This window comes from Mauremys reevesii, unplaced genomic scaffold, assembly GCF_016161935.1.
Source record: "Mauremys reevesii isolate NIE-2019 unplaced genomic scaffold, ASM1616193v1 Contig87, whole genome shotgun sequence".
Taxonomy (NCBI): domain Eukaryota; kingdom Metazoa; phylum Chordata; order Testudines; family Geoemydidae; genus Mauremys; species Mauremys reevesii.
The window spans coordinates 253,689-275,446 of NW_024100903.1; the positions used below are offsets into that span (position 1 = coordinate 253,689).

The 21,758-nt window shown below is 44.9% G+C and overlaps 1 protein-coding gene across 1 annotated transcript in view; it reads left to right on the forward strand.

Moving 5' to 3' along the window:
* Positions 1-21,758, forward strand: part of LOC120394982 (complement factor H-like) — a gene marked incomplete at its 5' end in the record, with an annotated part of 95,295 nt that overhangs the window by 28,451 nt on the left and 45,086 nt on the right. The window contains 3 exons of the mRNA XM_039519160.1: positions 8,843-9,022; positions 10,694-10,894; positions 19,927-20,097. Coding sequence (XP_039375094.1) covers positions 8,843-9,022; positions 10,694-10,894; positions 19,927-20,097 — 552 coding nt within the window. The remainder of the gene's footprint in view (positions 1-8,842; positions 9,023-10,693; positions 10,895-19,926; positions 20,098-21,758) is intronic.

Consider the following 21,758-nt stretch of genomic DNA (forward strand, 5'->3'; position numbering starts at 1 on the left):
AAGTGAAAAGAGAAAAAGCAAACATCATACTGACTACTCCCACCTGGCCTAGACAGATGTGATACCCTTACCTGTCACAGCTGGTCCACTATGTCCACCAATGACTCTTCCAATCACTCCTTACCTTCTATTGCAGAACAAGAGATGCAAATTCTGCAGCTCAAAGCCTGGATCCTTCATGGTTCCAGCACATATAGACATCTTGCTCTAAAGAGGTACAGGAGGTGTTATTACACACTGAGAAAAGAGCTACTCTTACCCACCTACAAAAATGGAAAAGATTCCAAATCTGGTGCCAGCCCAAAGGTGTCACCCTGAATACAGCCACCCTACCAGTAATCTTGGACTACTTGTTGACTCCCAAGAAATTGGGACTCTGTTAGTTCACTAACAGTTCACCTAGCAGCAACTGCAACCTTCCACCAGCAGGTAGAAGGGTACTCAATCTTCTCCCATCTGACTATAAAGAGATTTCTCAAAGGCATAGCGAACATTTTCCCCAACCCACTCCTCAGTGGGATCTCAACCTAGTGTTAAAAGGACTGACCAGATTGCCATTTGAACCCCTGACAACTTGTTCATTAACTCACCTTCCCAAGAAGATGGTGTTCCTGATTGCCATCACCTCAGCAAGAAGGATAGGGGAGATAGCGGCTCTGGTGGTGCATCCTTGCTTCACTGTGTTCTTCCTGACAAGGTCACTCTTATACCACATCCAACGTTCACTCCCAAGGTGACGTCCGCATTTCATATGAATCAGTTTATTCAGCTTCCAACCTTTTATCCCAAACCTCATCAGGATAATAGGGAAGCCATCCTCCATACACTTGACATGAGGAGAGCCTTGGATCTTCAAGACTCTTCCTCTCCATTGCGGATAGGTCAAAAGCTACAGTGATTTCAGCACAGACTCTCCAAATGAATTTTGACGTGTATCGAACTCTGTTACCAGATGTGCTGTAGAACAACCCCATCTTCAGTATGCATGCACTCTATGAGATTGGCCTCCTCTTCTGTCGCCTTCTCTAGGGTTATCCCTATGCCAGAAATGTGCAGGGCAGTTACCTGGGCATCTGCACACACATTTGCAGAACACTATGCCATCCTGGGGATTCAGCTGCAGATGCCATATTCAGTGCCACAGTACTATTACCCATAACAGATTCAACTCTGAAGCCCAGCCTCCAGTGGTGGGCACTGCTTGGGAGTCACCTGCAGTGGAGCACCCATAGGGATACTACTCAAAGAAGAATAAGAAGTTACTTGCCTTGTGCAGTAACGATGGTTCTTTGAGATGTGTGACCCTATGGGTCCTCCATGCCCCTCACACACACCCTAAACTTTGTAGTTCTTGTCTTTGACTCTGAAGTAGAGAAGGAACAGAGAACGGTTCACCCACGCATGCTGACTAGCCTCATGGCAGGTGAGGAGCAGCCCATGTGCAGGCTGAATGCACACTGCTACCAAAGTTCTCCAATTAGCAGCACAGGGATGCAAACATACCTACAGTGGAGAACCCATAGGGACACACATTTTGAAGAACCATCATTCTTGCACAAGGTCAGTAACTTTGTTTGGTACAGTTCTCCAGCTCCGGCTATGGAGCGTGTGCCACTAACACTGGGGAGGTTACAAATGGGCCCTGGAGCTACATGAACTCTTCGCCTTTGGAGAACCGAGTTCTCCATGCCTTCCTCTGCCATCTGTGCCTGGGGAAGTACAGGTCCAATCCAGAATTTGCCTCAGTCAAGTCGTGCTTCCAGCCATTCTCCTATGATTTATATGGTTTATATGGTGCTGCCATAAATACTGGGATCTGAGTTCTCATCATCTGAGGATTAGGATGGAGCGCAAGGGCAGCCCATCCCCTACTGCCACTACGTGTACCCTAAGGGACCACCCGCTTCATGGCAGTGTCCTCTTTTCTCTCAGCAGAGAAGCCACTGGTATCCCACTCCATGAGGCCCTCCACTGCGTCCACTGGATCAGTCCTGTTGGCCGCACTAGGGATCCTGGCCTCAATATCCATCTTTGGAGCCTTCCTGTTCAGCACAAAAGGAATTCACCCCATCCCCACTTCGGGCATCATCAAAGTAGGCATTCAGAACCTGTTTTGGAGGATGAGCCACTTAGTTTGGTTCTGGTGGTACTGCCAGAACAGGAATGATTCCCGTCGTCCTCTCCAGATGCAGCTGTGACCTTGACTCCCCATTTGCCTCCAGATGACTTTTGCTAATTCCAGAACCCTCTTTGAAGGATGTCTGAGGACCTTCACATTCCACTGGAGGAAGTACAGGGCAAACAGCATCAGCTTCTGGACATCCTTCATGCCTCGGTACTGACCAGGATGGCTCTAATAATCAGCAATGCCACTCTTCAGCTGGCTTGAACTGTTTGACATACTGTGACCACTTGTTCACCTATTCCCAACCATCATAAAAGAGATACTACGTCCCAGCTAAGGCATCTCAGTTTCTGTTCTCTCACCTCTACCAAATTCCCTCATGATCAAAGAAGCAATGGAGAGGGCCAGAGAGCAGCACCCACGCTCCATCCTGGTTGACAAGGAGGGCAAGGGGCTGGATTTCTGGGTTGCAAGGTCTTCTTCTCATTGGCTAGTCTTCAGTTCCGGATCTCGAACTACCAGGCCTTATTTGTCAAATATGACTTTTTCAGTTATAGTATAGGATTTTGCTGACAAATGCCCCCAGCAAGATTGGGCCTGTTTCAGGTTATCCTGAAGGAGAGAAAACTGGTTGTGAGAATGGTGCTTCCATCTGCTGTGGATGTGGCTAATACCTCTTCACGTACGATGTCTATGGGAATTGTCGCAAGGAAGGAATTGTAGCTGCTTTCTTCTCTTTTCCCCAGAAGGTACAAAAGACCATAGAGGACCTCCCTTTTGATGAGTCTCACCTGTTTAACCAGAAGACTGATGATTCTCTCAACTCCCTCAATGTTTCCACAGCCACACTATGATACACTTGCACCCAAGTGAAAATTCTGCTGTCTGCAATCTGCCCAACTGTTCAGGGCTACCCAGTTCTTCCAGTGACCCTATAAACCACCTTGCAAGTGACAGAAGACCCTGTGATCACATCCCCCAGGACTGCCTTCAGTCTTCCCAGAAGTGATATTTCTGAATGCATCTAGAGAGCTGCCACTCACTTTGCCTCCTGCTGTACACCCGACCCACCCCCTTTGGGGGTCATCTAGCACTCTTTTTACCAGCTTGGTGCATGATAACAATGGAAAAGTGGGTCCTGAATGTCATTCAACACGGCTATACAATCAAGGTCAAAATGCTACCTCATTCACATCCCCCGTCCCAATCCCCCTCTCACAAGAGCATCTTTGCTCTTTAAGTAGACTCCCTGCTGCAAAGGTGAGTGATAGGCTGGAGGAATGTGTTCTATTAGGGCACAGGGTTTTATTCAACTTATTTTCTGATACCCAAGAAGAAGGGCAGGTGGAGACCAATTCTGGACTTCCACAGCCTGAATTGCTTCATCTGCAAGCCCAAGTTTCATATGGTCACTTTAGCAGCCATCATACCATCACTAGAAAGAGGCATGTGGTTTATGACTCTCGATATGCAGAACACCTATTTTCCTATAGACATCCATCCACCCACCCACCCACAGAAGTTCTCCTGAGATTCACAGTAGGCCCTCAGCACTTCCAATACAGAACCCATTTGTTTGGACTCACCATTGCTCCATGAGGAAGACCAAAGTTTTCTCTGTTGTAGCAGCCCACCTACAGTGTCATGGGGTCCTTATATTCCCTTATCTTGCGTACTGGCTGTGATAGCAGCATGATCCAAGGATGAGGCTTGAACCTCGACCTCCATGCTACTTAGACTCCTTTTCTCCCTGGGGGTAAGTGTAAATATTGAAAAATCTATTTTGGTTCACACACAGTGTCTAGATTTCATAGGGGCCTCCATCGATGCAGTCTCAGCACAGGCTTACCTACCAAGGAACAGGTTCCAGACCCTACAGGAACTCATTGCCTGAGTGGTCAATAGTCTAATCAGGACTTGCCTATCCTTCCTGAGCCACATGGCACCTGCACATACATCACTGCCTTTGCTTGCTTCCACCTGTGCTGTCTTCAGATATGGCTTCAGAGTCTATTCACCCATGCAACATACCTTAGACTTTCTGTTGACAAACCCCCTAAGGTGCTCTCCTCCCTCCAGTGGTGGACAGACCGGAGACAGATTTGTGCTGGGATGCCTTTCCTCCCATCTTCCCTGATCACAGGTGCATCACTTGCCCTTCCCAAGCTCCTGCCCTGAGGCGCCCCCCCCAGCAGCCGCGCCCCCCCCCCCCCCCGGGGCTCCCCCCCGCGGCAGCTCCCATCCCCACCCTGAGCCCTGAGGCGCGCCCCCGCCCCAGCTCACCCCTGCTCTGCCTCCACCCCCAGCACGCCATTGCTGCTTCACTTCTCCCGCCTCCCAGGCTTGCGGTGCCTAAGCTGATTGGCGCCGCAAGCCTGGGAGGTGGGAGAAGTGAAGCTGCTCACCCCTGCTCTGCCTCCTCCCCGAGCATGCCAATCAGCTTAGGCGCCGCAAGCCTGGGAGGTGGGAGAAGTGAAGCAGCCACAGCGTGCTTGGGGAGAGGTGGGGCAGGGATGAGCTGGGATGGGGAGTTCCCCTGCGTGCTGCCCCCACCCCTTACTTGCTGCAGGCGGCCATCCCCGTGCTCCACTGCTCCAGCTCCCTCCGCCTAAATGCTGGCGGCGACCAGGGCGGCCGAAGATCCGGCCGCTGCGGTCGCTGCCGAAGAAAATGCCGCCCCCCCCCAAATCCTAGCGCCCTAGACGACCGCCTAGGTCGCCTAAATGATTGCACCGTCCCTGTCTCCGCCACTGCATAAGATGTCCAGAAGAACAGAAGCAACTGTAAATGTTGGTCTCACACAGAGGCAGGAACTAAATGACATCAGCAACTGAACCCCTAGTATATTTAGCTCTGGTGTTTGTTTAATTTTTGGACAGATTTTTACCAGTACTCATGTTGTAAGTTTCATTGCCCACCTACATCTTACTGCATGTTTGTAGGTTCTGGTTTCAACCTTTATTTAAAATTAGTGATCTTTATGTGGTTATATACTGTGTTACAAAGGGCTTAATTACATAAGGTGGGTACGGATGTGTGTGTGTGTGAGGGGTTGGGCTCTGAGAGGAAGTTTGGGTGTGGGAGGGGGTGAGGACTCTGGGAGGGAGTTTGGCTGCAGAGTGCAGGCCAGTGGGAGCTGCGGAGTTGGTGCTCAAGGTGGGGGCAGCGTGCGGAGACCCCTCGCTCCCCTTCAGGGACCATAGGGCCATTCTGGATGCTTCCCAGAGTGGCGCAGAGTGAGGGCTGGCAGGAAGCCTGCTTAGCTGCACTGCATTGCCGGCAGTGGTGCCCTTTGTCCCCCCAGTCAGTGGACCTGCTCACTGGTGCTGGTATAAAGGGCCCAGCCAATCCCAAGTCCTCTCAGTTCCATCTTATTGCCCAGGACTTTAACTGGAACTGTTCTTCTTGCTTTTGCAAATACTTTCATTGGACTGTGTTCTCTTGTATTTATTGTAAATAGTTTAGTATTATTAAGGTTATTAGTGTTAATTAGTGAGTTAAGTTTTTACCCCATCTGAGGGTTTTGGTTGATTCCCAGTGCCAAGCGATGCCTCAGTCAGCAGGCTTCAAGGCCTGCTTTTCCTGTAACAAGGTTATGTCCATGAGTGACCCACACTCAAGTTCCTGGAAGTGCCTTGGGGAAGCTCATACTGGGGAGTGTTACCAAATTTGCAGGGACTTTAAGCCGAGCATGAAGACTGATCATGAAGCCAGGCCTCATGAACTGTGAATGGAATGGTACAGGCCTGCACTCACATGCCTCAAGTCTGACCTTTAGGGACACCTCTACAAGTGAAAGGAATATTTTAGTTTATGTGCCCAATCCTTGGCCATTCTTCTTCATATGCTAACTAGTGTCAATTGTGATGCACTTTTATAAAATATAGGTACCTGTCCAGTAGGTGCCAAAGAAAGCCTAATTCTTTTCATCATCAACCAACCAGCCATGATATTATTACTTTTGGTAACTATCTAACTGGGTCATATTCAAACCAGAGGTGAAAGGATCTGTATTTCCTACAAATCTCCCAATCCTCCTGTCCTCTATGTGATGCATTCTTAATTTTTTTAAATTATCTACAAAACGAATGCTGTAGTTTCTATCCCATTCAGTTCCTACAAGCTTATGACGCTATGAAGAGGTGAAAAGCTCACAATCCTGTTTAACTCATCTCTCTAACTCTAGGGGATCCAGCTGCATCAATGACAATAAAATAAAATAAAATAAAATAATCTTGCATTACAGCTCATTAAAGCACTTTGCTTCCCCATCAGGACCACTCATAGCAATCTAGGCATCTATCACCTCCAGATTGGATCATTATGTTTTGCTGAATACAAAGCTAAATATGAAAATAATGCAAAGGTTACAGCCAAAGCATAATGTTGTAACCTGCCTTCTCTCTCATAAATATGTCAAGAGCACATAAAGCCAGCACTCTGGTTCTTTCCCTGGCTGCAAAATATTTCCAATCCCAGTTCAAGGCTTTGATCCTGATCACAAAGCCATTAATTGATCAAGTCCCAATTATAAAACAAATTTATGATCTGCTAAGAGAGTTGCATTGCTCTGGGAAAATGTCAATCACCAAGCCTAGGAAAAAGTGCATGTGAGCCAGATAGAAAGCATTTTTGCTGTAAGAAGTGTTGTAATAATTGAGCTCTAGCAGGCCTACCCCAATTGTAAGCTTAACTTTGAAAAAGTAGGAAAAAAGCTTATAAAATGATCCTATCACTCATTAAAAATATTGATGGGGAAAAATTACACACGGAAGACAAAAGACATATTGATGTAACTAAAGGATTGTGTTAAGATCATATCTGGTAAACAAGAGGAGTGTGGGAATGAAAATCATTGGGGAAAAAATTGGTGTGGCAGAAAGTAAGCCTACTTGATGGACAAAATAATGAGGGGATGGGCTAGTCAACCCTTTTCTCCTTTTTGGGGTCTGTGACAAAGTATTTAGCTGTAGCACTGTGGTCACTTGGGTATCTGTATAACAGAGAAGATTATGGTTTTATTGGAGTAAACCTGTTGTGGTGGGGACTGTTGACTTTGGTGGCAATGGTTGGGCTAATTAAGTTGCTAGCTCAATAAGGGGACAATATACACCTCTACCTCGATATAAAGCTGTCCTCAGGAGCCAAAAAATCTTACCGCATTATAGGTGAAACCGCATTATATCGAACTTGCTTTGATCCACTGGAGTGTGCAGGCTGCCCCCTCCCCCCGAGCACTGCTTTACCGTGTTATATCCAAATTCGTGTTATATCGGGTCACGTTATATCGGGGTAGAGGTGTATAATTGACAGGAACAGAAAGTAAGGAGGGAGAGATTGGAGAGTGAGCTGGGGTGTTGCAGAGAAAGTTGGGTGGTTGAGGATCTTCCTGACACATGCCTGTGCTATGTTCTGCAGTGCTTGGAATCTGAAAGGTTAAAGGTACACATGGAGGAAGAAATGGACTGTGTATGTTCTAAGAGAACATACAAATGGGCCAGGCAGTCAGCACACTGGTAACTGAGAAAGCATCCTGTGACTGGGCCCATTTCCCCCCCTAAGACTCCCAGAGCGATTTCTGGCTGGGTGGGAGATGGGTGGACTGGAAGGAGTGAACTTCCATCGTCAGGTTTGCAACGCACACCATCTCCTGGGATACCATGACACCATTAGGCTTTCATCTTGATCCTGAAAGATGTCCTGACCAGACTGGGAAAAGGAGACAGATCCAGAAGACACCGCCACCTTCACCATATCCCCCTAAATCCTGGGTTGTGAGAGACTTTGGTTCCTGCTCTCAGACTCATTCCCTCTTTCGTGTCATTTTCCACCCCGTCTTATTCTCTTTTCTGTCTGTCTCTCTCTCATTCTGCTTTCTGTTTTGTAAGTCTGGCTTAGCCAGTCAAGACTGTATATTGTGGAACAGTGCCGTGAGCCTGTGACCAAAAAGGCAGCTAAAAGCAACGCCCTAAATAGCCTGCTGCTGGCATAAGTTTGTGAGGTCTCTAATAAGCAAGTATGCAGTGCTTGTATTTCTCCAGCAGAAAAGTTGCAAGTAAGAGTCAGCACCAGAAACAAAGGTGCATTTTCTATTCCTCTATTCTGTTCTCCCCTTTTGTGTGTGTTTTTCTTGTTTCATCTTAAAGGAAGCAGGATCAGACTTTAACAACAGCAGCAGTAAGGTCCAGCCCATCTCAAATAGCTCCTCTTTTCCTCATAAAGACCAGTTATTATCATCATTAATACTGTCTAAAGACAGCCAAACAGAGGGGATTTCTTCTAAAATCTCCCTATAGCTAAAGGGAAAAGGAATAAAGGATATTGTTAAAGTAAAAGCCGTACTTACAACTTTACATTTCAAATGCTTTAACTGTGTGATCACCTTTAGGTCTCACTGCAAGGCTTCCTTTTTTCGGTAAAGTTTTTCTACAATAGTTAGAATGACACTTATAACAACAACTGACCCCTTCTCACCTCCAAAATAAAATAAACTACCCCAAGCAAGTACTCTGATCTCTAAAGATGGGTAAAAAACTGTAGACTTCACCAAATCCATAGGAATCTCACCATGCCAATTTTATGCAGATGATGTTCAAATGACAGTGCTAGTAAAGCTAGGGAAAAAGAGATAGATACAGGAAAACTTAATTAAAGGGAGGACTTACAGCCTAAAGTCCTTTTTACAGTTGTTAAACTTGTTCATATGTTTCTGTTTAGAAATTAGATGCGATCCTCCGACAGTGGCTAACGGAACCTACCACCCCAAAAAGAGTTTGTTCAGAGAATTGGAAGCAATCAGAGTAGACTGTAATCAAGGATTTCACTTTGAAACGGACAATAAGGACAGGAGAGCAGAATGCACAAAGAATGGTTGGTTACCTATTCCAAGATGTATCTGTAAGTTACTTTTATTTTAACACATTTTTTAAATATCAAAGCCTAAACTATTATATAATGATTATACAATTTCTGAAGCTGAGAATGTAAACAGAAATGAAACAGGTATATTTGCAGGATTTTTCCTTTTACAAAGTTTAAGAACATAAGAATGGCCATACTGGGCCAGACCAAAGGTCCATCTAACACAGTATCCTGTCTTCCAACAGTGGCCAATGCCAGGTGACCCAGAGGGAATGAACAGAACAGGTAATCATCAAGTGATCCATGCTCTGTCGCCCATTCCCAGCGTCTGGCATACAGAGGCTAGGGACACCATCCCTGCCCATTCTGGCTAATAGCCATTGATGTACCTATTCTCCATTAATTTATCCAGTTCCTTTTTGAACCTTGTTATAATCTTGGCCTTCACAACGTCCTCTGGCAAAGAGTTCCACAGGTCGACTGTGCGTTGTGTGAAGAAATACTTCCTTTTGTTCGTTTTAAACCTGCTGCCTTTTAATTTCATTTGGTGACTCCTAGCTCTTGTGTTATGAGAAGGAGTAAATAACACTTATTTATTTATTTTCCTTATTTACTTTGATGTGCTTGGATAAAGCACCTGTGAAAATAAGATGATATGGTATAAGTTAATGGCGCTATCAATAACTATACAACCAACATATACACCATGATTTCTTTGACAAAATGTGCTAGACTCAACCCTTCTACAGGGAAGATTTGTAGCTGTGTATTTTATCCATCCAAATAATAGCATGCCAAGCACAATACCATTACTATATGAATGGTATAAAAGAAAATGAAAACCTATTACCATAGTTGGATTCTGAGTTACTTACATATACCACAGCTCTAGATTTGTACTATCCATTTTTGTTTTCACATTTATTCTGAACTGTCACAGTCTCTTCCTGAAGAAGAGCTCTGTGTAAGCTTGAAAGCTTGTCTCTCTCACAAACAGAAACTGGTCCAATAAAAGCTATTGCCATACCCACTTTGCCTCTCTAATATCCTGGGACTGACATGACTACACCAACAATACATACAACAGATTCTTCCAGTCAGTTCTTTTCTCTGTGCAAAATCAAGAAGTTCTTTCTCAAATGTTTACTCAATCTTTCTTCGGTAAAATCCCAGTGGCAGCAATGAGAGTAGGGACTGAGGAAAAACTTATCAAGGACTTCAGAATTTGGCTTTGATAATTAGAAACAAATGAAAGGTGTCTAAAACAGGAAGAGGTGTAAGTGGATTTGGAGTCCAGAAATGGTGTTATAAATTAATTCTTTGATAATGGGACTCAGATGTCTTGGATAACATGAAGTTAATCCAAAGAGCTGGATCTTCACACAAAGAGAACCTTTAGTATGTGGATCATGTCCTGTCTTGTGTGGAGGAAATTCAGTCACCTCTGTGACATTATCTCGCCAACTGGGGGATGGCCCTGTATCATGAGGAGATCCCACACAACATGTGGGTTCTGGGGGCTGGAAACCCTGCCTACCAGGTGAAAGCTCTATCTCGTGCTCCAATGGAACAATTCGAGTAAACTCTGACTGTAACCTTGCAGGGCTCTTCTCTTCTTCCAGCTCTTCGCATGAGTGTACACAGAAGGAGGCAATTTTTCTTGCATGTACCTTGTAATATTATACATTTTAAACATTTTTTTTAAAGTGAGACCCTGTGACTACCCAAATATAGAAAATGGAGCATTAACTGAATATTATGAAAATTACAAAGAACGAGCCTTTCCAGCACAGTTAGGCATGGGAATTTACTACAGATGTCTTGATGGTTACGTATCTGAAAGAGAGGAGAAGTGGACTCTGATCAGTTGTACTAAAGTGGGCTGGTCTCCTGCGCCAAAATGTCTTAGTAAGTAAACATGTTTGTATTATTTTCTTAAAAATTCAATTGTACTATAACTAATGATTATATACAGCAATGGACAGAACCAGGACTGTAAGGGAGGGTGGGTGTTACTACAACGCTGCTCCATTCTGGCCTCTTGATTCCCCCAGCAAATACTGTCACACAAGGACATGAGTGTCTCTTTAAAAGGATTCAAAAGGATTAGTAGGAGCCAGTATTTGGAACAGGCCTTCGATAAACCGGTTGTAGTATTTTCAGAGGGGTTGTTTGCATTTTGTTCTTTTTTTCCCCTTCTTTTTGCTTTCTTCTTATTGCTGATCCCTGAACCAGCATTTCTGTTTCTCTCACAAGGAAATAGGGTATGAATTGGTTTCCCTCTGAGAGTGAGAGTGTTAGCAGAAGGTACTGAGATCTTGTGCATTTAGAAAAGGTTAGCAAAGATCAATAATAACCTGTGTGGAGAGAGACCTAAGAGGAGGGGTATTTTGTGTTGTGAAATTTTCTACATGAAGAGAGGCTTAGGTGGTTCTTTTGTCTTTGGGATGTTCAGTTGTAAGAAAACTGCCTGTGAGAGTGACAGAACTATAGGAATTCTTTTCTCTTTTGTGCCATTGCCCATGTGTGCACTTGCGTACACGCACACTCTCACCTCCTGCAGTGTGGGAATATATTGTTTCTTAGAAGACTTTTGCAGCTTGCCCTGGAGATTACTATTTGAGGCTGCATATCTTATCCCTTTTTCAGGGCTGCTCTTTGGTGGCAAAGAGAGTGAAGTGCCACTGCCAGATGCTCTGAATATGGAGACCTACAGTTGGTGATCCTGACATGTGCTAAGTCTGCTTTGCAACACTCTAGCCATACAAAGCAGATTTAAAGCTGACCTAAGTAGCCAGCTGAAGTCTCCCCTATATCATTCCACTTTGGAGTCTAAGGACATCCATCAAGTGTGATCCACTCCTTGAAGATTTTCATTCTTTTCACTCATGTTACTTGTGTTATTGTATGACTAATCTCTGCAGTTTTCAATAGCATTGTTGTCATTTGCATCCAATAAACTGTTCATAGTCTGGAAGAGCAACTTGCCAATCTGGTTTTCAGTTGGTATAAACCTAATTAAGTCACCATGTAAGCAGTAGCATAAAATGACAGATAACTGATTTCCATGGGTGATATCAGGAGTTGAATCTACTATCAAAGAGTAGTATTTTGCCTGTTTGACTTCAGTTACAATGAATTCCAAAATCTTATGTCCCAATAGCAGGAGTGGCTCCAGACCCTAGCACGCCAAATGCGTGCTTGGGGCGGCACGCCGCGGGAGGCGCTCTGCCGGTCGCCGGGAGGGCGGCAGGCGGCTCTGGTGGACCTCCCACAGACGTGCCTGCGGAGGGTCTGCTGGTCCCTCGGCTCCACGCCTGCGGGAGGTCCACCGGAGCCGCGGGACTCGCGACCGGCAGAGCGCCCCCCGCAGCGTGCTGCCGTGCTTGGGGCGGCGAAATGGCTAGAGCCGCTCCTGCCCAATAGCTCAATGAATTCATCACAGTTTGTTTTCGACAAGTAGGATGGGTGACCTTTCCTTTTGTTTCCATAGTATTTAATATGCTCTCTTACAAACTGGTCAAATTTGATGATGGCTTCAAGAATATCTAGATAATTTCCATTCTGAGGAAAGCCAATAATTTCCTCCCTTCCTCTAAATGCTAAACCACATTCCGCAAGAAGCTTAATAACTGTCACAATATGCCTTAAAATGTCTTCCCAGTAAGCAGTTTGTGTTAGATGCAGCTGTACCATCTCCCTGTCAATATGATTCTTGCCTTGTGAATGTGCTAGCTATGCAACTATGGCGTTCCAATGTTCCACACTGTTTTCATGAGAACAACTCGTCTTCTCTGCTTTTTTCCAGTTGGAAAAGCCTGGGGTTATGAAGGTGCTAAGATTATTAGGCAATGAAAAGAGTTTTCACATAAAATTCCTGTGGATTTAGAATGCTTCAACCAATGCCTCTAGTGATGCTCTCCATTTGGTAGTTTTCATTCAAAAAGAAGAGGTGAAAGATACCATTTCTGATACTCAGAAACTATAACTTTGTCATTGCGATTCTGAAAATAGAGCAGATCTTTCTCAATACATGTAGTACAAAACTCTTCCATTATCAAAGAAGGCCATTTAACTGGATTTTGTTCAACACTAACAGCAACATCATCCTCTTTATCACTACTGTTCATTCTACCTTCTGTATGGACAGGTGTTAGAAAAAGTGGATCATTTTCATCATTAGTTTTGTCCTTGATTTCAGGAATGCTTGCCTTTTCTTCTGAAGTCTCCTGAGGGAACAAGTTCATACTCATATCTTTGCTTTGATTATCATTTTCTAAGAAAGATGATCCACCATCATGGAAGATGATTCTGAAGCAGTACTAACAGAGAAATAGTTAGCAAGTTTGGGTAACTTGCTTACAATATTCTCTTTCTAACTTAGCTTTCCTTTTTGCTGCTCTGCTTTGCAATTGTCAACTGGACATCTTGTTTAAGCAAGGTTAAAACAGTACTGTAGTTCTGTAATTATCACCCAGCAATGGCAATTAACACTGCCAATTCACACCCTCATTACCAACAATTCAAAATCTAAAAACATTAATTAAACTTTAACTGTGAAAGCTTCAGAAATTGGGACAAAATCAATAGCAGCAGGGTGCATAAATTAGTTTTTTTGTTCTTTTCTTTTTAATATTAGCACAAATATGATGAAAATCTCCCTTTTTATAATGTATATTTCAAGGATTGGCAGCCCCTCAGGAAAGCAGAGGATTGGGGCTGCATCCCCCTTACTCCTCACTCTCCAGTCCAGCTTCTGTGCTCAAACTACTAGGCTAGGATTTCTCAACCAGAGGGTCATCATGACTCCTCCCCCCACTCCCCGAAGGGTTGGGAAAGGCCATTGGGGCATTGTGAAGTATTGAATATGCTATTACAATCTAAAAGAGAAGACATCTTGTTCCCCCACTCCCTGCACACCCTTACTCTACCAGGTAAAATATTTTCTATCAAACTTTTGAAACACACAGACACACACACAAATGATGTATATAGTCTGGGTAGCTGGAGACTGGTTCTGGCAGGTAGGGGTAACTAATTGGGGTAATGAGAGGTTGGTGAACAGAGCTGGAGAGGCAGAGAATCCTTAGGGTATGTCTACACTACAAAATTAGGTCGATTTAATATAAGTTGATTTTTTAGAAATCAATTTGATAAAGTCGATTGTGTGTGTCCCCATTTAAGACCATTAAGTCGGCAGAGTGCATCCACAGTACCGAGGCTAGCATCGCCTTTCAGAGCATTGCACTGTGGTAGCTATCCCACAGTTCCCGCAGTCTCCATCGCCCATTGGAATTCTGGGTTGAACTCCCAATGCCTGATGGGGCAAAAACATTGTCACGGGTGATTCTGGGTACATGTCATCAGCCCCCCCTTCCCCTCCCTCCATGAAAGCAACGGCAAAAAATCATTTCTCGCCTTTTTCCCTGGGTTATCTGTGCAGACGACATACCATGGCAAGCATGGAGCCCGCTCTGCTCACTGTCACCGTACGTCTTCTGGGTGCTGCTGGCAGATGCGGTATTGCAGTGCTACACAGCAGCAGCTCCTTGCCTTTGCAAGTTAGTGAAGATGGTTAGCAGCCCTAATGTACCGTCTGCTGCTGTCTTCTGGTACCTCCTGGCCGGCCTTGTTAAGGTTGGTCGGGGGCTCCTGGGCAGACATGGGTGCTCCTGACCCACCTCGCTGACACCACCTATCATCTTGATCCCGCCACCTGTCCTCTTGCGCGTCCCTCTTGTCCTCGTGTTCATTTTGTGCTTTCCTGCACTCTGACATTGTTTGCCTCCATGCATTCTGCTGGGCTCTTTCAGTGTGGGAGGACTGCATGAGCTCAGAGAACATTTAATCACGAGTGCGTTTTTTTCACCTTCTAATCTTCGCTAGCCTCTGGGATGGAGATGTTATGGGAAGCGTTGAAACATTTGGAGCTGCAGGAGGAAAAAAAAGGGAGAGTAGTATTTAAAAAGACACATTTTAGAGAACAATAGGTAGACTCTTTCACAGTGAACCAAGCTGTTAACATTACATAGCACGTGTGCTTTCTTTACAAAGTCGCATTTTGCCTCTTATATTGAGGGCCTCCTGGTTTGGTGTGAGAGATCAGACATGTAGGGCCAGCAGGCAACAGAATTCGGCTTGCAGGCAGCCATGGTAAGCAACAGTCTTTTGGCTTCTTTAACCTTCATAACGTGTGGGAATGGTTTCAAACAGCAGCGCCCTCATGTCCCATACCAAGCAGCCGTTGGGTTGGCCATTTAAAAGGAGTGACTGCGGTTTTTGGGTTAACATGCAGCACAAACTCAACTAACCCCCCCCACACTATTCTCTGGGATGATCGCTTCATCTCTCCCCCCAAGGCATGGCACACAGCAGGGATGATTTCTGTTCAGCCACAGGCAAACAGCCCAGCAGGAATGGCCACCTCTGAATGTCCCATTAATAAAATTCCCCATTTCAACCACGTGACCACGAATGATATCACTCTCCTGAGGATAACACAGAGAGATAAAGAACAGATGTTGCTTGAATGCCAGCAAACACCGGGACCATACACTGCCATGCTTTGTTGTGCAATGATTCCAGACTATGTGCTATTGGCCTGGCGTGGTAATGATGGATGGAATAAGTCTGCCCTCCCCAGAAACCTTCTGCAAAGGCTTTGGGAGTACATCCAGGAAGGCTTCATTGAGATGTGCCTGGAGGATTTACACTCCATCCCCATACACATTAATGGACTTTTCCAGTAGCTGTACTGGCCGCGAATGCATCCCAAATCTTCAGGGCAAATTAATCATTAAACACACTTGATTTTAAATCATGTACAATATTTACAAAGGAACACTCACCAGAGGTCCCTTCTCTGCCTTCTAGGTCTGGGAGCCTGCCTTGGGTGGGTTGGGAGGGTACTGGCTCCGGGGTGATAAACAGTTCCTGGCTGTCGGGGAAAATGGTTTATCTGCTTGCTTGCTGTGCGCTATCTTCAACCTCCTCCTCCTCATCATCTCCCTCATTCCCAAAATCCGCATCCCTGTTGTGTGAGAATCCATTGACGGAGTCCATGCCCAGGGCTGGGGTAGTTGTAGGGGCACCCTCTAGCATGGCAAGCAGCTCATCATAAAAGCGGCATGTCAGGGGCTCTGACCCGGAGTGGCTGTTTACCTCTCTGGTTTTTTGGTAGGCTTGCCTCAGCTACTTAAGTTTCACACTGCACTGCTGTGGGCCCTGGCTGTAGCCTCTGTCCTTCATGCCCTTGGAGATTTTTTAAAATGTTTTGGCATTTCGTCTTTTAGAATGAAGTTCTGATAGCATGGATTTGTCTCCCCACACAGCGGTCAGATCCAGTACCTCCCATTCGGTCCATGCTGGAGCTTTTTTGCGATTCTGGGACTTCATGGTCACCTCTGCTAATGAGCTCTGCATGGTCACCTGTGCTGATCAGCTTGCCACAGTGGCCAAACAGGAAATTAAATTCAAAAGTTTGCGGGGCTTTTCCTGTCTACATGACAAGTGCATCTAATTGAGAGTGCTGTCCAGAGCGGTCACAATGGAACACTCTGAGGCCAATTGCATCCACACTATCCCAAATTCGACCCAGGAGGGTCAATTTCAGCGCTAATCACCTCGACTGGGAGGAGTACAGAAATCGATTTTAAGAGCCCTTTAAGATGACAAAAATGGCTTTGTCTTGTGGACAGGTGCAGGGTTAAATCGATCTAATGCTGCTAAATTTGACCTAAACTCATAGTGTAGACCAGGGCTATGAGTCCACAAAGTCTTTAGCTAATGCCCAGGCTTTCTCAGATTAGTGCACAAAGCTTTTTACAAAGCCAGATTCTTTCTACTTTAAGGGGAAAATGTTGAATGCCAGTTGAAGAAAATTTACGAGTCTTATCTATTATGTAGAATTATTGTCTGACCAGCTGTTTTCATCGCCCCTTAAAAGATACATCTGCACAGTTCACGACAGAGAACCTCTGAGTTTATAACAAGAGATTTGGGCTTGCAGAGGTTGCAGTGCCACAGTAAAAATATCTGTATAGAGATTACAGCTGAGTCTGGAGTTTGGGTTCTGAAGCCCACCCTGCCCAAGGCATCAGAGCTCAAGTTCCAGCTCAAGTCACACTGTCTACACAGCTATTTTTAGCATGGTAGCAGGCACACCATGAGCCTGAGTCTGTCAACCCAGGATTGGAGGCTTGTTGCCACAGCCTTCCACTCATTGTGTAGATATACACAGAAAGGCTCCGGTTCTGTTGCCCCTACCAGTTGTCATAGCCTGACATGAGTTCTTGCTCCTCTTCTGTGCCCTTGCAGCTCAGTTGCAGTCCCCAGCATATGGCCTAATTCTAAACCTGACTCCAATCAGGGGCCAGCCCTTCTGCCTGGCTACTTCCATGCCAATCTACTCTTCCCCTTCCACCTCCTGTGAAGATGCTAAAGTTTGCCAGAGGAGAGATCTGCTTCCCTCCAACTTAGCAGGCTCACTAGCCACCAAACTGTGCTTTTATGCTGGAGTTGCACTGAATAGACATCCTATGACCAAAGCCTCTCCCTGATCTGCTCCAGATAGTTCAATGCACCCATATGACTCATCCCCTTCCCCCCACGTTCCTAGTAGTTTAGAATGCAGTTCAGTAGTAGTTAAAACTATAAGTGCTAAGAAACTAGAAAGTACAATTTTATGCCCCAGTGATCATACTTTTATAGAGTGGTGTGGTTGGTGTGAACACAATCAATTGACATTTTAGTTTGAAAACTGAAATTCTAATGAGTAGACATGAGGATGTATAAATATCTGCCTGTATGAATTTTTCAGTTTGTAGCTTATTCTATTTTCAAGTTAGAAGTGGCAGGAATATTATGAATGGGTTTTGTGTGGTTTTGGTCTGGTTTTATTTATTTATATAATTATTTATTTTTACTTTTCAGAAAGGGCTCACTTTTTTGGTCTAGGTGTTTGAAAATTTTTATTCTACACTTGGATAGTTGGGGGGAGGGCAGGAAACCATCCCTTATATTAGTTATAAAATTGCTTCTTGAAAAAGCTACTTCCCATGAAAAGTTAAGAGGAGTGGGTCAAAACAATGCTCGTAATGGAAATATTTTTATCACAACCATGAGTGTGGAATCGTGAATAAAATAGTGCTGTGAATGTGCATAGGACTTCCACAGAGCACAAAAAAGAACAGTTACTTTTCCAAACACCTTGCCGTTGAATTCAGACCAATATATTAAACAGGATGACAATTCTAGTACAAGGTCAAAAGACCTTGTGGCAAGTTATTTTTAATGAGGGATCTGAAGCAGAAGGACAGTTTGTACACACAGTGGGAGGCTTTTCAAGTACAGTATAGACAGTGTCCTGACAGAAAATGCAAAGTCAGAAGTACTCCACAACTTCAATCACACTGTAATTGCCAGTCACACTTTCCTGGCATTCACAGCTCATGGTAGTTGGTGGGAAAAAAAAGTTAAAAAATATTCAGGGAATCAGAATTTTGGTACCAAACCTTGTTCTTTGCTCCTAGGCTGTCAGGTGCTTAGTGAGCTGTGAAGGCAGCATCTTTAGCTCTTGGCGGGAGGGACCAACTTGTGTGGCTCTGTAGCAAAACTCTAGGCTTAATCTGAGTTACTGGTAATGGGATCCACAATAATTTACCATGAGGCCTTAAGGCCTTGGGGGGAAATCCTGCCTCCACTGAGATCAATGACAAAACTGCATTTGAATTCACCAGGTTCAGGGTTTCATCCTTAAGTGATAACTGAAGAGTGGGAAATGGTAGAGCTCCCAGAGAGCTCAGAGGAAAGGGAAAAAATGCCACTGGCCAAGAGCACCATGTTATGCTGCTAGGTAATATTGGGAAGGGAAAAAACTCAGGTCTCATAATGTGGCAGGAACAAGAGCTAGGATTGCCAACACTCCAGGAGTGCCCTGGGGTCTATAGGAATTAAAGATTAATTTTTAATTGAAGAGTATATCATCTGATGAAACCTCCAGGAATTCACCCAACCAAAATTGGCAACCCTAACAAGATCCCAAACCCAAACCTGTCTGAATAATACACTTCAATCTGCTGCATGAAGCCCCTTAGTTTGGAGGGCTTAACAGAGTTACCTTTACACTTCATCATACTTCTCCAGTGACTGAGCCTGGGGAGAAGGAAAGTAAGAGATGCTTCCTTTGGCTGTTGTCCGTCTCCTGTCACCTTGTTTATCCTGGGCTGCTGATGTGATTGTCATTACAATGGCATGATTTAAACAGTCCCATTACACATGACTTTGGTTTTTATTTTGAATTAATGGAACTTTTCAGCTAGTGCCTGAGCCTGAACATAAACCCAATCAACAGAATGGTATCTATGTCCCTACATGTTGGTGTTTCAATACCTGTATCATTTGGATTCTGTAATGATGCTTTTTGTTTTAATAATCAGATTCAATAAGCATCATAGTGATACCTATACATAAAATAACTTGAGGGAATAATATGATTGCTAACGTCTTCTGGAGGCTAATGCTGTAAATGAATCTGTGCAGACACCACTACTTAAGAAACATATTGGGCAAGATTTTTTGGCTGGTGTAAATCAGTAGTTCCACTGAGGTTGATGGAGCTTGCTGTTTTGCACCTATTGAGAATCTGGCCCATGTGACCCAATTCTTCACTCCCTTGCATCTTGTGTAATTGTTTATACCTGTGCACAGTTGATATAACAAATTTCAGGCCGGTGGAAAAATCAAGCGCTTTGATTCATATTTGAAAACAAAGGTCTTTTCAGTATAAAGTACTACATACTATGCAGCAAGAAGATCTTATTTGAAATATTTTTTTCAAATAAATAGCTAGTTTTGAAGAGGGTGGTTTGTTTTGTTTTTTCTTTGTTAAATGTCTGACTTCCATTTGCTAACCGAATGTAATCTTTTCTTTTTTCCTTTAGAAAAGTGTTCTCCTGGTCATTTGGAAAATGGTAGATTTCTGTCTAGCTATTGGACCACCTACAAAGAAGGTGATGACATTTCATATGTGTGTTCTCCTTCTCATAATCTGGAAGCCAAAGTTACATGCACAAAGAATGGCTGGTCACCTACTCCAACATGTACTTCTACCAGTAAGGAACATTCATGTTCTATTGATCAGCTTGTTAAAAAACTTGTAGATGTATTACTATCATCATCTGCCTGAAATGAAAACAAAAATACCAGTCCTAGCAGGTGACTTGTCATTTCTGACCTGAGTAACTGTGTGATCATATTGCAGTGACCTTCAGAGTTCTTTACGCACCCCTGCTTGTTGTATGTATGGTGACCAGGTGTCTGGTTTTTGACCAGAACACCTGGTCAAAAGGGGATCCTGGCAGCTTTGGTCAGCACCACTGACTGGGCTGTTAACTGTCCAGTTGGCAGTGCTGCGCAGCGGGACTGGCAGGATCCCTGCCAGCCTTGGTGCTGCTCCCGGGAAGCAGACAGCATGTCCTCCCTCAGGCTCCTATGCATAGTGGCATCCAGGGGGCTCTGCATACTGTCAAACCCTAAGCGCTGTTCCCACTACCCAGGAGCCATGGCCAATGGGAGCTGCGGGGGTGGTGCCTACAGACAGGGCAGGGCGCAGAGCTGCCTGGCTGCACCTCGATGTAGGAGCCTGAGGGGGGACATGCTGCTGCTCGAGGTCAGTGCCACCCGAAGCTTGCACCCCTGAACTCCTCCTAGGCCCCAAGCCCCTGCCCCAGTCCTGACTACCCGACTGCCCTCTGAACCCCTTGGTCCCAGCCTGGAGCACACTCCTGCACCCCAAAACCCTCATCCCTGGCAGCACCCCAGAGCCTGCACTCCCTGCCACACCCCTCCCTGCACCCCAACCTCCTGAGCCAGCCCAGTGAAAATGAGTGAGTCAGGGTGGGGAGAATGAGCGATGTGGGGGCCTTGGAGGAGGGGTGGGGCAAGGGGCAGGGCAAGGCTGTTTGGTGTTGTGCCAGTGGAAAATTGGCAACCCTAGTTGTTTCATTTCTAAAAGTTAGATTGTTAACTCTTTGGGACAGGTACCAGGCATTTCTTTGTCTTCTGTGTAGAGATGAGCATATCTTTTTGTAATAAAATAATAATAATAGTCCCCAGCCCCTCTGCCCAACCCTGTTCTTCCTTAACTTAACCCCATAGCCATTCTTATTCCCACCTCTCAGCACTAAAAATAAAAATGTAGCTGTGGCCACTTGAGCTGTGGGAGGAGCCAGCCTCCCCACATATGATCCTGTCAAAGATCATAGGTATGTACTGAGGTGGCTAGCCACTTGCATCACCACAGCAGTACTCCTATTTTTAATGTGCTAGTTCGATTGGAGCTAAAGCTAAAATATGTCTCTTCATGCTAGAATGTACAAGTTTCCAACTCTTATGTAGACATACCCACAGTCTCAGTGCCTGGCATGAGTGTGGCCCCTAGGAACCAAGAGACACAACTGGTTTAAAACAAATAAAAGGAAGTTCTTCTACACGCAGCGCACAGTCAACTTGTGGAACTCCTTACCTGAGGAGGTTGTGAAGGCTAGGACTATAACAATGTTTAAAAGGGGACTGGATAAATTCATGGTGGCTAAGTCCATAAATGGCTATTAGCCAGGATGGGTAAGAATGGTGTCCCTAGCCTCTGTTCATCAGAGGATGGAGATGGATGGCAGGAGAGAGATCACTTGATCATTGCCTGTTAGGTTCACTCCCTCAGGGGCACCTGGCATTGGCCACTGTCAGTAGACAGATACTGGGCTAGATGGACCTT